The sequence below is a fragment of the Chiloscyllium plagiosum genome, chromosome 24 (genome assembly GCF_004010195.1).
Source record: "Chiloscyllium plagiosum isolate BGI_BamShark_2017 chromosome 24, ASM401019v2, whole genome shotgun sequence".
NCBI classification, from domain to species: Eukaryota; Metazoa; Chordata; class Chondrichthyes; order Orectolobiformes; family Hemiscylliidae; genus Chiloscyllium; species Chiloscyllium plagiosum.
Genome location: NC_057733.1, coordinates 4210852 through 4225709, shown reverse-complemented (window position 1 = coordinate 4225709; position 14858 = coordinate 4210852). Strand labels below are relative to the sequence as shown.

Genomic DNA, 14858 nt, shown 5'->3' with positions numbered 1-14858 from the left:
TGAATATGCTATATTTGGCTGATTCTTACTTGAATAATTAACTTGACGTGCATCATACATTCATGCATTAAATTGTTTCATTATATTCCATATCTCCCACATTATCCAACAAGTCCTGGTTTTGGTTCTGCAATATTTCTCTATTCTTGGAAAGTGCCTGGCCTGTACTTGAAACATACCCGATTTAAAGATCAAGCATTGTATCATTCCAGGCTCTCCTGTCAATCTGTGACTCCATTACAGCCTGATGACTGTGTAGTCTAAGCTGCATGACTGCAGAGGTTCCGCACACACAAATCTACATGTGGATGCATTGGCTTCTACTTTTGGAAGGTGCTGGGTAGTCCATGAAGCAGAAAAATTAATTGAAGGGAACATTGCTTTCTCAGACCTTTTCCCTGTGGCCACAGGAAATGCAATACCTGCCGTCACACCTCCATCAAGGCCCCAAAGAATCATTCCAAGTCCGGCAGAGATTCACCTACATTTCCTTGAACCTGATTTATTGCACCCGATGTTCCCAATGTGGTCTCCTCTACATGGGAGCGACTGAGTGCAAACTCGGGGACCGGTTGAGGGAACATCCATGGCCCGCATGCTCCAATCAACTCCACCTCCTGGTTGCCAGCCATTTTAACTCCCTCGCCCATACCCCCATAAATCCATCCTGGGCCTCCTCCAATGGAAAATAAGGCCACACCACCTAACCTGGAGGAAGAACACCTCATCTTCCACCTCGGGAGCTTACAACCTAATAGTTTCATAGTAATAGAAGCAGGACTAGGCCACTTGGTCCATCAAGGCTGCTCCACCATTTATCAAGATCATGGCTGATCTATCCATTGTCTCAGCTCCTCCTACCTGTGTTATCTCCAGAACCCTTAGTTTCCATACCAGGCAAAAACCCATCCAATTGTTTCTTCAATATATTTAATGAAGCTGCCTCTACTGATTCCTTCGGCAGAGAATTCCATAGATTCACCACTCTCAGGGAAAAGCAGTTCCTCCTCATCTCTGATCTAAATCCACTCCCCCTAATCTTGTCGCAATGTCCACTGGTTCTAGTTGCACCCATTAGCAGAAACAACTTGCCTGCCCCTATCTTATCTCTATCCCTTTCATAATTTTATATGTTTCTATAAGATCACCTCTCATTCTTCTAAATTTTAATGAGTACAGTCCCAGGCAGCTCCAACCTCTCCTCATAGGGTAACTCCCTCATCTCCGGAATCAACCTGGTGAACTTCCCCTGCACTGCCTCCAAAGCCAGTGTATCCTTTCTCAAGTAAGGAGACCAGAACTGCGCACAATACTCCAGGTGCGGCCTCACCAATACCTTGTACAATTGCAGCAAAACTCCCTGGTCTTAGATTAATCCCTCGAGAAATGAAAGCTAATATTCTGTATGCCTTCCTGACTACCTGTTGCCCCTGCAAATCAACTTTTAGCGATTCATGTACGAGCACTCCTAAGTCCCTCTGCACAACAGCATGCAGCAATCTTTCACCAGTTACATAATACTCTGACTTACTATTTTTACTTCCAAACCTTATGGCCTCAACATAGAATTCACCAGCTTCCAAATCTCCCCAACCCCCACCTCATCTCAGGTCCAGCCCTGCACTCCACCCCCTGGCCAAAACGTTGACTCTCCTGCTCCTCTGATGCTGCTGGACCTGCTGTGCTTTTGCCAGCTCCACAGTTTATTGATTCCATCATTACTTTCTCATCCCATTGAAGGTAGCTCTCTTCTAATTCAGAAGTATTCATTTTGATTGTTCCTTGCTTTTCTTCATTGCTAATCAAACCCTTATAAAACCATGGTCACTTTTTAGCTGTCTGTCCACCATCCCTGTGTTTAGAAACCTCCCCTGGTTCACAGTCAAGCAATGCCTCAATTTTAAAACTGTAATCCTTTTTTTCAATTCTTTCCAGGATCTCATCCCTCCTGTCCTGTAACTTGCCCCAATTCCATAACTGTTATGATACTTCAGCTTATCTCATTTGACCTTTTCAGTATCTATGATTTTAATTGCTGATGCCTTTAATGGCCGAGATCCTAAGCAATGTTACTTCAGTTTTTTTTAAAATGGACAGCTTATTATTTTAAGTCCTTTAATGTTTTTGCATTTTAAATAAACTATTATAATCCCGCTTTAACATGATTGTGGAAAGAGACGAAGACACAGCAGGAGTTAGAGTTATCAACCGAACAAGACCAATTTTGCTAAGCTGAGGAATAGCTTTAGCAAGACTGGGCTGGAAGTAACATTAATCAGTGTCAGAGCAGCAGGAGACATTCAAAGAGGACATTCAAGGGGTTCAGAGTATTATGTTCCCACAAAGCAAATCAAGGAGCATACAGGATCAGACAGAAAAGGAAAGCTTATATCTGACACTGCGTACTCAATACTATGGACAGCTGAGAGTATAGAAAATGGAGGGATGAAATCAAAAAGGAAATTCGAAAACAAAGAAAGAGTGTGAAAGAATATTGGCAAAAAAGTCAAGGTGAACCCAAAGATGTTTTATCAATACATTGAGTAAAAGGATAACTAAAGAAAGAATATAGCCCATAACAGATTAAAAAAAAATAATAATGTGGAAGTGGAACATATTGATATATTTCTTGATGAATACTTTGTGTTGGTCTGCAGCAAAGAGGGAAATGCTGCAGATATTGTAGTTAAGGAGGTAGAGGACATGATAATTAGAGGGAGGGAAGAAGTATTAATAGGGTCAGCATCTTTGAAAGTGGATAAATCACCATTGCCGGATGAAGTATACCCAAGGCTGTTCAAATCGCCAGGGAGAAAATAGCAGAAGGTCTGACCATAATTTTCCAATCCTCTCTCGATGTACGTGTGGTATCAGAGGATTGATTGTCAATGTAGTACGAGAGGCTCAGGCAGGATGAATACTCCTGGTCAGCTCGACTCGGGCAGCAGGTACATTCAGATTTGTGGGAGACGCCTGTATTTGGGGATGTGTGTGAAAAAAGAAACCCAAGAGGGTCTTCGTAGGAAGACTGTAAGTTGATCAGTTGGTGAGAAACTGCTGCTGGAGAATGTGTCTAAGTAGCTTAAAACTAGAAAGACATAAAGAAGAAATAACTATTTAGATTTTAATAAGAAAAATGAGCAAAGCAGAGGTAGAATTGAATTAAGTCAAAGGAAAATAACATTTTAAAGCTAACTAAAGGAAAATAAAGGTAGTGCAAGTGAAAGTGAGGTCACTACTAAGATGTTATTTATTCTAAGGACAAGCAATAGTTTTCTAAGCTATTGTGTGTCAAGCCAGCAAGTGGAAGGGACATCCTGTGTTCTGTATGAAATCATAGATATACCACGTAGCCGGACAAATACATCTGCAGCAAACATCATCGACAACACAAACTTGAGCTCCAGGTTTCAGAAATTCAGCAGTGGCTGGAGTCACTGCTGTGCATCCACGAGATCGAAGATTACGTAGAAGATAGAATGGAGAGAGAGGAGATCACACCGCAGAATAGAAGTGTCCAGGCAGAGAGGGACTACCAGGCAGTCTAAGAAAACCAGGCAGGTTTGGAAACTAGTGAAGGCCACGGTTCCTCAGGAGAATGCAACCAGAGCCAAATCCACGGCATCATGAGATAAATGGAGGGGCAATAGTGATTGGGGATCAGACAGGCAGTTTTGCATCAATAAACATGATTGCAGATTGCTGCGTTGCCTCCCTGGTGAAGCATCAAGAATATCACAGAGCATCTGTAGGATATTCTTTTGGGGGAAGGAGATCAGTTATAAGTCAGAGTCCCTACTGATATCAACAACACAGGTAGGAAGAGAGAAGTTCTGAAAATAGATTTCAGAGAATTAGGAAGGAAATTAAAATGTTGGACATCAAGGGCAGTAACTTCAGGATTACTCCCAGCGCCACACGCTAGTCAGCATAAGAACAGGAGGAATGATCGAATGAGCATGTGGTTGGAGAACTGGTGTAGGAGGGCGGGCATCAGACTTCTGAGGCACTGGGACCAATTCTGGGGCATGTAGGAGTTGTACAAGCCGAACAGGTTACATCTTAACAGAATTGCTGTGCTCGCAGGAAGATTTGCTGCAGTGGCTGGAGTCACTGCTGTGCATCCTTGAGACAGAAGACCATGTGGATAGTACTTGCGTTTGGCATGTGCAGCTGCAATACTGGCTCAAAGCTCAGGAACTCTACCCCCTGTCCCCCACAAACTGTTTGTCTCTACTATATTTTTTTCTTCTTTAAGTCACTTCTTAAAACCTGCTTCTATGACCAAGAGTACCCCAATTGGTTTGCTCAATGCTCCAGTGAGTACCTTGGACATTGTATTATGTGAAAGTTGTTGTCAAAGAGTAAAGATTCATCATGAGAGGGCAGGGTGATAATCAGCAGGTTTCCTTGTTCATGGTTGACAGGATGCCCTGGAGATTTCATGGCACCCAGAGTCAATCTGGAGAACTCCTATAGCCAGCCCCTTCTGACTGTATACCATGTGGTTGCCATCTTTCGTGGATCTGTGCTATAGAATGAGATAGGAGGCGTCTTGGATGTTGACATAAAGAAATAATTCTAGGTATGACTGTGCCACGTAGCTTGCTGCTTGATGCGTTTGTGGGACTTTGGCAGAAGACCCCATAATAATTTGAGAATTCGGTAAGGTGTACTGGGCTTGGGCAGACCTTTGTCATTTGATTTGAGTGTGTGTTGCTGGAAAAGCGCAGCAGATCAGGAAGCATCCAAGGAGCATGAGAATTGACGTTTCAGGCATAAGCCCTTCATCAGGAAAGGCTTCCACTCCTCGGATGCTGCCTGGTCTGCTGCGCTTTTCCAGCACCACACTCTCGACTCTAATCTCCAGTCCTCACTTACCCCTTTGTCTTTTGATGCCTAGTTCAGTGTAAGGTGATACATCCAGTTTTACCTTCCTAATATTTTAACATGACAGTTTTTTCAAGTGGCTTGATTTGACATTTTGGAGTCAAAGAGTTAACCAAAGGTTTGGAGTTACACATAGACCATACAAAGTAAGGACAGCAAGTTTACTTCCTTTGATTAGTGAACCAGATAGACTTATACAATTAGGTGGTAGTTATGTGCCAGCATTACTGATACTCGCTTTTGAATTCTGGTTCATCTAATTAACTGAACTTAAATTCTGTTGTTGTCACGCTAGTATCTGAATCCATTTCCTGGTTCATCATTCCAAACTTCTGGATTACTGATCCAGTAATATAACAGCTGCTGAAACTGCATTGCTGGAAAAGCGCAGCAGGTCAGGCAGCATCCAAGGAGCAGGAAATTGATGTTTCGGGCATGAGCCCTTCTTCAGGAACCTCACTTTCCTCACCTGAAGTCCTCAGTTTCTCCCAGTAATATAACACCTTACTTATGTAATTCAAGTTTATAAACTAAACCAATATTTAATAAAAGGTAATAAAATGCTCCTTTAATTTAAAAAAAATCAGTCTTGGGATTTGAATCTGGAATTTTACTAACCATGTCTCATTTTTCTGGGTGCAGTGCTATTGAGGCATCTTCTTGAACAGCGACAGTCCACTTGGTGATGTTGCTTGCAGTGCATTAGGTCGGGAGTTCCAAGGTTTTCATGTTGAGAATGAAGGAACAACCTATACTTGTCCAAGTCAGAATCATTTACAACTTGGAGGGGAATGTTCTTACACTATTTCACTGTTTTCTAAAGCTAAGGAAGAACTGGTGAATTAGTGGTAAACCAGCCAACAAAAATATCCTAACTGAAGCATTCTTTGACTTTGGCATTGGGATGTTGGGCAGAAAAAGTCGCTCTCTATTTCACTGGAAGCTGGCCATGAAATTGAAAAAGTGAACCACAAAATTATTAAAATGTAAACGTCCCAAAAAGTAACAGTGACGTTAATATACATTTTGGACTTCATATATTTCAGGTAATTGAACTTTCAGTGTTTGAAAACAAAATGTATACAGATGTTCGAAAGCATACAATGGAGAATGAAATGTGGTAGAAACATTTCTCTTAACAAAAACAGTCAGATATAGCTCTTCACATTACAGCATAAGCAATATTTGATCTTACATTTTTTATTTTATTATTTCTTATGTAAATTTCATGGGTCTGAAAGTTTAGTAAGGATGGCCCATACTCAAATAAAAATATTATACTCAAGATGCCAGCGATGTGAAATAAAAATAGAAACTGCTGGAGAACCTGAGTAGGTCTGGCAGCATCTGTGGTAAGAGAACAAATATAACCCTTGTTCAGAATTGAAGGGGGCTGGAAAATAATGGTTTTAATGCTATTGACTAAGGGGCAGAAGGAGCAAGTGGAACTGTTGGTGAAGACGATCACCATGAAAGACAAAGGGAGTACTAATGGTGGTAAAGGAAGGATGTAGGCGCAAGTTACTTAGCACTGTTAGTACTAAAGTTCTTAATGCTGCAGCTGCAGTGGACAAACTCTAAATAAGAACATCAAGTTTGGAGCAACTGCTGCTCAAGCCAGCTTACTTTTATAATTCAATGTATTTGATAAATCACATGTTTCTTTTGGCCTATAATTCTCACTTCACTGTTCCTTATTTTGCTTGATTCAAATTGGTGGATAATCAGAATTTTCAGCACAAAGCCCATCTCCAAATTGAACAAATCAATTAAAACATGGATTTATAAGTCAGGGTCTTCAGCAGCAGCACAAAACACCTATATCCCCAAGATGATTCTTTATTAAATGAGCATTTTATTAGCGTTCATTCAATAAGTTTGTAAACTTCAATTACGTTAGCAAGGTGATATGTTGCTGGATCAGTAATCCAGATGTTTGGGAAGATGAACGAGGAAATGGGTTCAGTTACCAGTGTGACAAAATGGGATTTAAGTTCAGTTTGGAATTTTAAAAGTGAGCATCAGTAATGGTGAGATGTATAACTGCTAGCTTATTGTACACAATCAGGAGCAGAGTTTTCACTGCATCAGTATTTAAATTACATTGATTTGAAAAGTATTGCCAAGACTTTTGAGTTTCAGACTAAGAAAGATGTGACAGTGAATCTAGGATATGAGCCTCCAAAAGGTTTGAACAATTATTGTGAATTTCAGTAGGTACAGTGAAAAATCAACTGCTGGCTCACTTTGAGCCCATTTTACACCCCAGTTGTACATCAGATTCAATCCCCACAATGTTTGTATTCCTATTCTGGGATGGGGATAACAGGCCAGTATCTGTTATCTAAACTTGGACTGTGTGGCTTGCTCAGCCTTTTCAGAGAGCAGTTAAGAATCGACAACATTGCTGTGGGTCTGGAGTCACACATAGGCCATACCACATGGCCATACCAGATTTTCTTAAGGACTTAATGAACAAGATGGGCTCTTAAGACAATCGGTGATGGTTGAACAGTCACCATTACAGGCATTAACTTTCAATTCCAGATTGGTGGGATTTGAACCCATGGATCTCACAACTCCTCTTGCTTTACACTGCCACTGGCTCACTTTTTAATAGCCTGCAAAGACAACAAGTTCAGGCAACCTTCCACAATGTAGGGTTTCTATGATAGTTAGGAGCGAAGGGCAAGGCTGATAGGTGTAGGCTATGCTGGGTAACTACAGAAATTGGAAGTTTTGGTTAAGAATAAGAAGGAAGCACATATCAGGTATAGATAGCAGAGATCGAGTGAATCCTGAGAAGAGCATAAACGCAGTAGGAGTACACTTAAGAGGGAAATCAAAAGGGTAAAAAGTGGACATGATATACCTTTGGCAAATAGGGTTAAGGAGATTCTGAAGGAATCCAACAAATACATTAAGGACAAAAGCGTAACAAGGTTTAATAGGGTCCCTTAAAAATCAGCAAGGCCACCCACATGTGAAACCACAAGAGATGGAGGAAATACTAAACGAGTATTTTGCATCAGTTTACTGTGGAGGAGGATTTGGAACTTGGAGAACGTTGGGAAATAAATAATGGCATCTTGAAAAATGTTCGTATTACAGAGGTAGTGGTGCTGGATGTCTTAAAACGCATAAAGGTGGAGAAATCCCCGGGACCCAATCAAGTGCATCCTAGAACTCTATGGGAAGCTAGGGATGTGATTGCTGAGCCTTTGTCGATAGTCACAGGTGAGGTGCTGGAAGTTGGCTAACATAGTGCCACTTTTTAAAGAAAGGGGGTAAGGAAAAGCCAGGGAACTATAAACCGGTGAGCCTGGTGTCAGTGGTGGGCCACTTGTCGGGGAGATCGTGAGGAGATTGCATTGCAAAAGGCAAGGACTGATGAGTGAAGTTCAACATGCCTGCGTGTATAGGAAATCGTGTCTCTCTAATTTGTGTTTTTCGAAGAAGTAACAAAGAGGATCGATGAGGGCAGAGTGGAAGTAATCTATAAGGACTTCAGCAAGGCATCACAAGGTTCCTTGTGGTAGGCTGGTTAGCAAGGTTAGAACATAACTGAAACAAGGGTAACTAGCTATTTGGATATAGACTGGCTCAATGGTAGAAGATAGAGGGTGGTGGTTGAGTGTTGCTTTTCAGACTGAAGGTCTGTGACCAGAGATGTGCCACAAGGATCAGTGCTGGGTCCATGGCTTTTCGTGGATGATTTGGAATGTGAATATAAAGGATATGGTTAGTAAGTTTGCAGATGACACCAAAATTAGATATGTCCTGGACAGCGAAGGTCACCTCAGATCACAATGGGATCTTGATCAGATGGGCTATGAGTGGCTGATTGAGTTTAATTTAGATAAATGCAAGGTGCTGCATTTTGAACTTACACACTTAAGGGCTGGGGCGTGTTGCTGAACAAAGAGACGTTGGAGTGCAAGATCATGGTTCTTTGAAAGTGGAGTCCCAGGTAGACAGGATAGTGAAGGTGGTGTTTGGTGTGATTGTCTTTATTAGGCAGCGCATCGAGTATAGGAGTTGGGAGGTTATGCTGCGGCTGTACAGGAAATTCCTTAGACCACTTTTTGAATACTAGGTGCAATTCTGGTCTCCCTGCTTTAGGAAGGATGTTGTGAAACTTGAAAGGGTTCAAAAACTTTTACAAGGATGTTGCCAGGGTTGGAGGGTTTGAGCTGTAGGGAGAGGCTTAATAGGTTGGGGCTATTTTCCCTGAAGGATTGGAGGGCGAGGGGTGACCTTATAGAGGTTTATAAAATCATGAAGGACATGGGTAGGGTTAATAGATATTTTCCCCAGGATAGGAGAGTCCAAAACTAGAGGGCATAGGTTTAAGGTGAGAGAGGAAAGATTTAAAATGGACCTTATGGCAGAGGATGGTGTGTATATGGAAAGAGCTGCCAGAGGAGGTGGTGGAGGCTGGTACAATTACAGCATTTAAAAGGCATCCGGATGGGTGTATAAACAGGAAGGATTTTGAAGGATATGGGCCAAGCAGTTCCAGTTGCAATGTACCAGCTCTGAATTCCTCTTTTTTACTTTGTACAACCTGTCTGGGTCAGTGACTGAGGACTAGCAGCTTTCAGCTTGATGCAGCAGCTCTGATAGAAAAACTGCTTGCGCATATTTTCAATTTCTCCAAGTACACAAATCATATTAGAAAAATATTTATTTCTGCTCCATTATTACATGTGTTTTTTTTACAAGTGGTCATGTGGAGTTGTTAAAGGATTGCTGCTGAGCTGAAGAAGGGAGGCACGGAAACACCTTTGGACGGTAGGCCTCAGCTTGAGCTGCCAGGGCCTGGGAGTTTCCTGAAAAGCCGATGCCAGATCAGTAGATCCCATAGGTAGGCTCGTGGCTGTCTCTGTAGCGATCCAGGTAACGGAGTGGCTGACCATGTGGGTATTTCTTCTGAGGCGGATGGTAAACTGGAGGGAAGTCATATTCAAACACTGGCTCCTTCATATCTAACAAAGAACACAAAAAGATTTCTGCTTTTATTGCTGTTACTAAATTTGGTCACCTCTGCTCCTTCTTGTGAAAATGAACTCCTATTCCTTTCACTTTCTCAGATATTGGACACATAGGCAATATCCAGTCTCCATTTCATTGAACTTATTACTTTCAGACAGTTCCTTTCACCCCTCATTCCCCTTATATTTCCACTTGATTTCCTTCTCTCAACACATTCATATAACAGCCCCACCCCCACCTCCCATTTATCTCTCAGCCGCTCTACATTCCAGGTGAAGGGCTTATGCCCGAAACATCGATTCTTCTGCTCCTCGGATGCTGCCTGACCTGCTGTGCTTTTCCAGTCCCACACGTTTTGACTCTGATCTCCAGCATCTGCAGTCCTCACTTTCTCCACATCCATATAACTGGCAAATGTAAGCAAAGTATTGCTGGAGAGGTGAGATAATATCAGAAACCCAGGCAAGAAAAAAGTGGAGACAGGCACAGGGGCTAATTGCAAAAGGTAATAGGTACAGAAAGCACTGGAGATCCTCAAAAGGTAGGGAGCATCTGTAGAGAAAGACTCTTCATATTGGACTTGAAACAGTGTCTCTTTTCAGATGTTTGATTACTGCCAAGTTTCTCCAACACATTGTGTACGTTATCTTTAGTGGCTTGTTTTTATTCCCAGATCTCTCTTGCCTTGATGCTCTCTTGATCAGTTCGCCTCCAATTGTGCCCTAGCCACATATGTCTCTAATTACATTTCCATGAATTGAGAGCACTGCTTGCACACAAAGCACTTGTTGTGTATTCTGCACAGATATTGATTTGAATGCTTTACAAGATTATTTGAGAGAGTAGTTAGTAGTTACTCAGCGAGTCGTGAGTTCATGGAATGCCCTGCCAGTAGCAGTGGTGGACTCTCCCTCATTATGGGCATTTAAGAGGGCATTGGATAGGCATATGGAGGATAGTGGGCTAGTGTAGGTTAGGTGGGCTTGGATCGGCGCAACATTGAGGGCCAAAGGGCCTGTACTGCGCTGTATTCTTCTATGTTCTATGTCCCATGTCAGGAGTCACATGCAGACCAGACCAAGGATGGCAAATTTCCTTCCTTGAAATACATTGTAAAAACTAATGTAAATAACTCTTTTTTTGTTGTATTAAATTTGTGCTATAGGAGACAGCACTCAGTGAACATTGTAACATTCAGTTCCAAGGAGTTGCTACATTTGATAGTTCTGGAAAGTTAGTTGCATGTTATACTACAGAGGAGCCCAAGCACAAGGCTTGTTATAAGATTTTTAATCTGTCACTCAACACAGTTGGGGATTGCTGAAGGAATTCTGGGATCACAGTCACTTGGACACAGTCACAGATGTCTGAAAGCTTGCGATTTCAAATAAACCAGCTGGACTATAACCTGATGTCATCTGACTTCTGATGTTTGAGTCAGTTTTATTAATCCAGAGGCATTCTCACTTTGCTGTTTTCTCCTCCAGGAACCACAGCATCCTCAACTGCTTGTCCTCAAAATACACAAAAGCACTGATAATAAAAGGAGGTGGGGTAAGTGTGAATGTAGTGAGTTCAGCCCAGACCTCATTGAGTGGCAGAGTAGGCTGGAGGAGCTCAGTTTATAACTCCTGCTCTGAATGTGTATGTTATAGTATCCTATGAAAGGAATAGATAGTATCATAGAGTCAGAGAGATGTACAGCATGGAAACAGACCCTTCGGTCCCATTCGTCCATGCCAACCAGATATCCCAACCCAATCTAGTCCCACCTGCCAGCACCCGGCCCATATCCCTCCAAACCCTTCCTATTCATATACCCATCCAAATGCCTCTTAAATGTTGCAATTGGACCAGCCTCCACCACATCCTCTGGTAGCTCATTCCATACACTTACCACCCTCCGACACTCCAGAGAAAACAGCCTATTCAGCCTCTCCTTATAGCTCAAACCCTCCAACCCTGGTAACATCCTTGTAAATCTTTTCTGAACCCTTTCTGGTTTCACAATATTCCTCCGATAGGATGGAGACCAGAATCGCACGCAATACTCCAAAAGTGGTCTAACCAATGTCCTGTACAGTGGCAACATGACCTCCCAACTCCTGTACTCAATACTTTGATCCATAAAGGAAATTATACCAAATACTTCTTCACTATCCTTTCTACCTGCAATCTCACATCCAAATCATTTATATAAAATGACAAAATGTAGTGGACCCAGCAGCGATCCTTGTGGCTCTCCACTGGTCACAGGCCTCCAGTCTGAAAAACAACCCTCCACCACCACCCACTCTCTTCTACCTTTGAGCCAGTTCTGCATCCAAAAGGCTAGTTCTCCCTGTATTCCAGGTGATCTAATCTTGCTAATCAGTCTCCCATGGGGAAGCTTGTCGAACGCCTTACTGAAGTCCATATAGATCACGCCCACTACTCTGCCCTCATCAATCTTCTTTGTTACTTCTTCAAAAAATTTAATCAAGTCGAGACATTATTTCCCACGCACAAAGCCATGTCGACTATCCCTAATCAGTCCTTACCTTTTCAAATACATGTACATCCTGTCCCTCAGGATTCCCTCCAACAACTTGCCCACCACTGACGGCAGGCTCACTCGTCTATAGTTCCCTGGCTTGTCCTGATCACCCTTCTTAAACATTGGTACCACATTAGCCAACCTCCAGTCTTACGGCATCTCACCTATGACTATCGATGATACAAAATATCTCAGCAAGAGGCCCAGCAATCACTTCCCTAGCTTCCCACAGAGTTCTTGGGTATACCTGATCAGGCCCTGGGGACTTATCCACTTTTATGTGTTTCAAGACATCTCGCACTTCCTCCTCTGTACATTTTATGTCCTTCTCCACAGTAAATACTGATGCAAAATATTCGTTTAGTATCTCCCCATCTCCTGCGGCTCCACACAAAGGCTGCCTTGCTGATCTTTGAGGGGCCCTATTCTCTCCCTAGTTACCCATTTGTCCTTAATGTATTTGTAAAGAAGATTCCTGGATGAGAGGGCCAGTGTTGACCCGATGAACCAAATGGCCTGCTTCCATATTGTAGGGACTCTGAAATAAAATGTATCCTATACAGACTAGCAGACAACTGAACCGCAGCTTTTCTGCACGTATTACACAGGTAGCTGCCCTATGCTTTCAGATATAATGTGTGCATTACAGCTTGGATCATCCACTACAGCTAGATCTCAATTTGTTCTGTATCAGATAAGAATGCACCAGGTAGAAGCTGAGCAATCAAGGTGTGGAGAATCTGAATACATTTTCATTAAAACATCAATCAGGAAATGTACAGAATGGGCTACATAAACGGTGTATTTTCAGGTAAAGCCTTCAATACCATTATCTCTCCAGACTGATCTCAAAACTCTGAGACCGAGGTCTCAGCTCCGCCCCCTGCAACTGGATCTTCAGTTTCCTGACCCACAGACTGCAATCAGTGAAGATAGACAATTTTGTGGGCGGCACGGTGGCACAGTGGTTAGCACTGTTGCCTCGCAGCGCCAGAGACCCGGGTTCAATTCCCGCCTCAGGCGACTGACTGTGTGGAGTTTGCACGTTCTCCCCGTGTCTGCGTGGGTTTCCTCCGGGTGCTCCGGTTTCCTCCCACAGTCCAAAGATGTGCAGGGCCAGGTGAATTGGCCATGCTAAATTGCCCGTAGTGTTAGGTAAGGGGTAAATGTAGGGGTAGGGGTATGGGTGGGTTCGCTTCGGTGGGTCGGTGTGGACTTGTTGGGCCGAAGGGCCTGTTTCCACACTGTAATGTAATCTAATCTAAAGTGTAATCTAATCTAACAATTGCACCTCCTCCACGATAACACTCATCATTGGAGCCCCCACCCCCCACAAAGATGCATTCTTAGCCCCCTACCGTACTCCCTGTACACCCACAATTGTGTGTGGCCAAATTCTGAATGAATGCCATCTATAAGTTTGCTGACGACACCACCGTGTCAGGATGGATATCAAACAATGAAGAGTCAGAATACAGAAAGGAGATAGAGGGCTAGGTTTGGTAGTGTAATGATAACAAACTCTCTCTCAATGTCAGCAAAACTAAAGAACTTATCTTTGACTTCATGAAGAAAGGAGGAGTACACACCACCATCTACATCAACAGAGCGGAGGTGGAGAGGATGGAAAATGTCAAGTTCCTAGGAGTAACGATAACCAACCACCTGTCCTGGACATCCCTACATGCGACGGTAAAGAAGGTACAACAAAATCTTTTCTTCCTCAGACGGCTCAGGAAATTTGGCATGTCCACAAAATTCCCTCACCAACTTTTACAGATGCACCATGGAAAGTATACTGTCCAGGTGCATAAAGGCCTTGTATGGCAACTGCTCTGCCCAGGACCAAAAGAAACTACAGAAGGTGTGTGCACAGCCCAGACCATCACGGAGGATCACTTCCCATCATCAACTCTATTTACACAGCTCGCTGCCGTGGAAAGGCTGCAAACATCAAAGACCCATCGCACCCTGACAGTGCTCTCTTGTGGAAGCTTGAACACACTTATCAACAGGTTCAAGAACAGCTTCTTTTCTTAGACTGGTGAATGGAGTACTTAACAAGATAAAGAAACACATCATCAGCATTACACCCACAGTACGTATCTGTGGAGGTCAATCACATTTCAACACATGGACAGTGCTTGCAGGACTTACCAAGCAGGTTGTGGAAGGTGCGCGTGACTGACTCATCCCATCGACACTGAAAAAAAGCCAGTCCAGCTGGAGTCAGCTGATCCTCATGTTTCTTGTAAAAATCACAAGTCTTAAAGGTTCGCATCTTCAGACTGTGACTGAAAAGAAATATACATGGTAATGCACTTTTGTGTACACAGACCAGTGATGCCAGCTCAATCAGATTAGAACAAACCCATCATCAAGGAGCATTCACTGATGCTCATACTAAATATATTCTTCAGTTACACACCCAACCACA

The 14858-nt window shown here is 42.8% G+C and overlaps 1 protein-coding gene across 1 annotated transcript in view; it reads right to left on the bottom strand.

The window, feature by feature from the left end:
- Nucleotides 1–9559: 9559 nt before the first annotated feature.
- mrpl38 (mitochondrial ribosomal protein L38) overlaps nt 9560–14858 on the bottom strand; it is a 29448-nt gene continuing 24149 nt past the window's right edge. Inside the window, exons 8-9 of the mRNA XM_043714332.1 lie at nt 14579–14715; nt 9560–9878 (exon numbers count right to left, since the gene is read on the bottom strand). Coding sequence (XP_043570267.1) covers nt 9742–9878; nt 14579–14715 — 274 coding nt within the window. The 3' untranslated portion in view covers nt 9560–9741. The remainder of the gene's footprint in view (nt 9879–14578; nt 14716–14858) is intronic.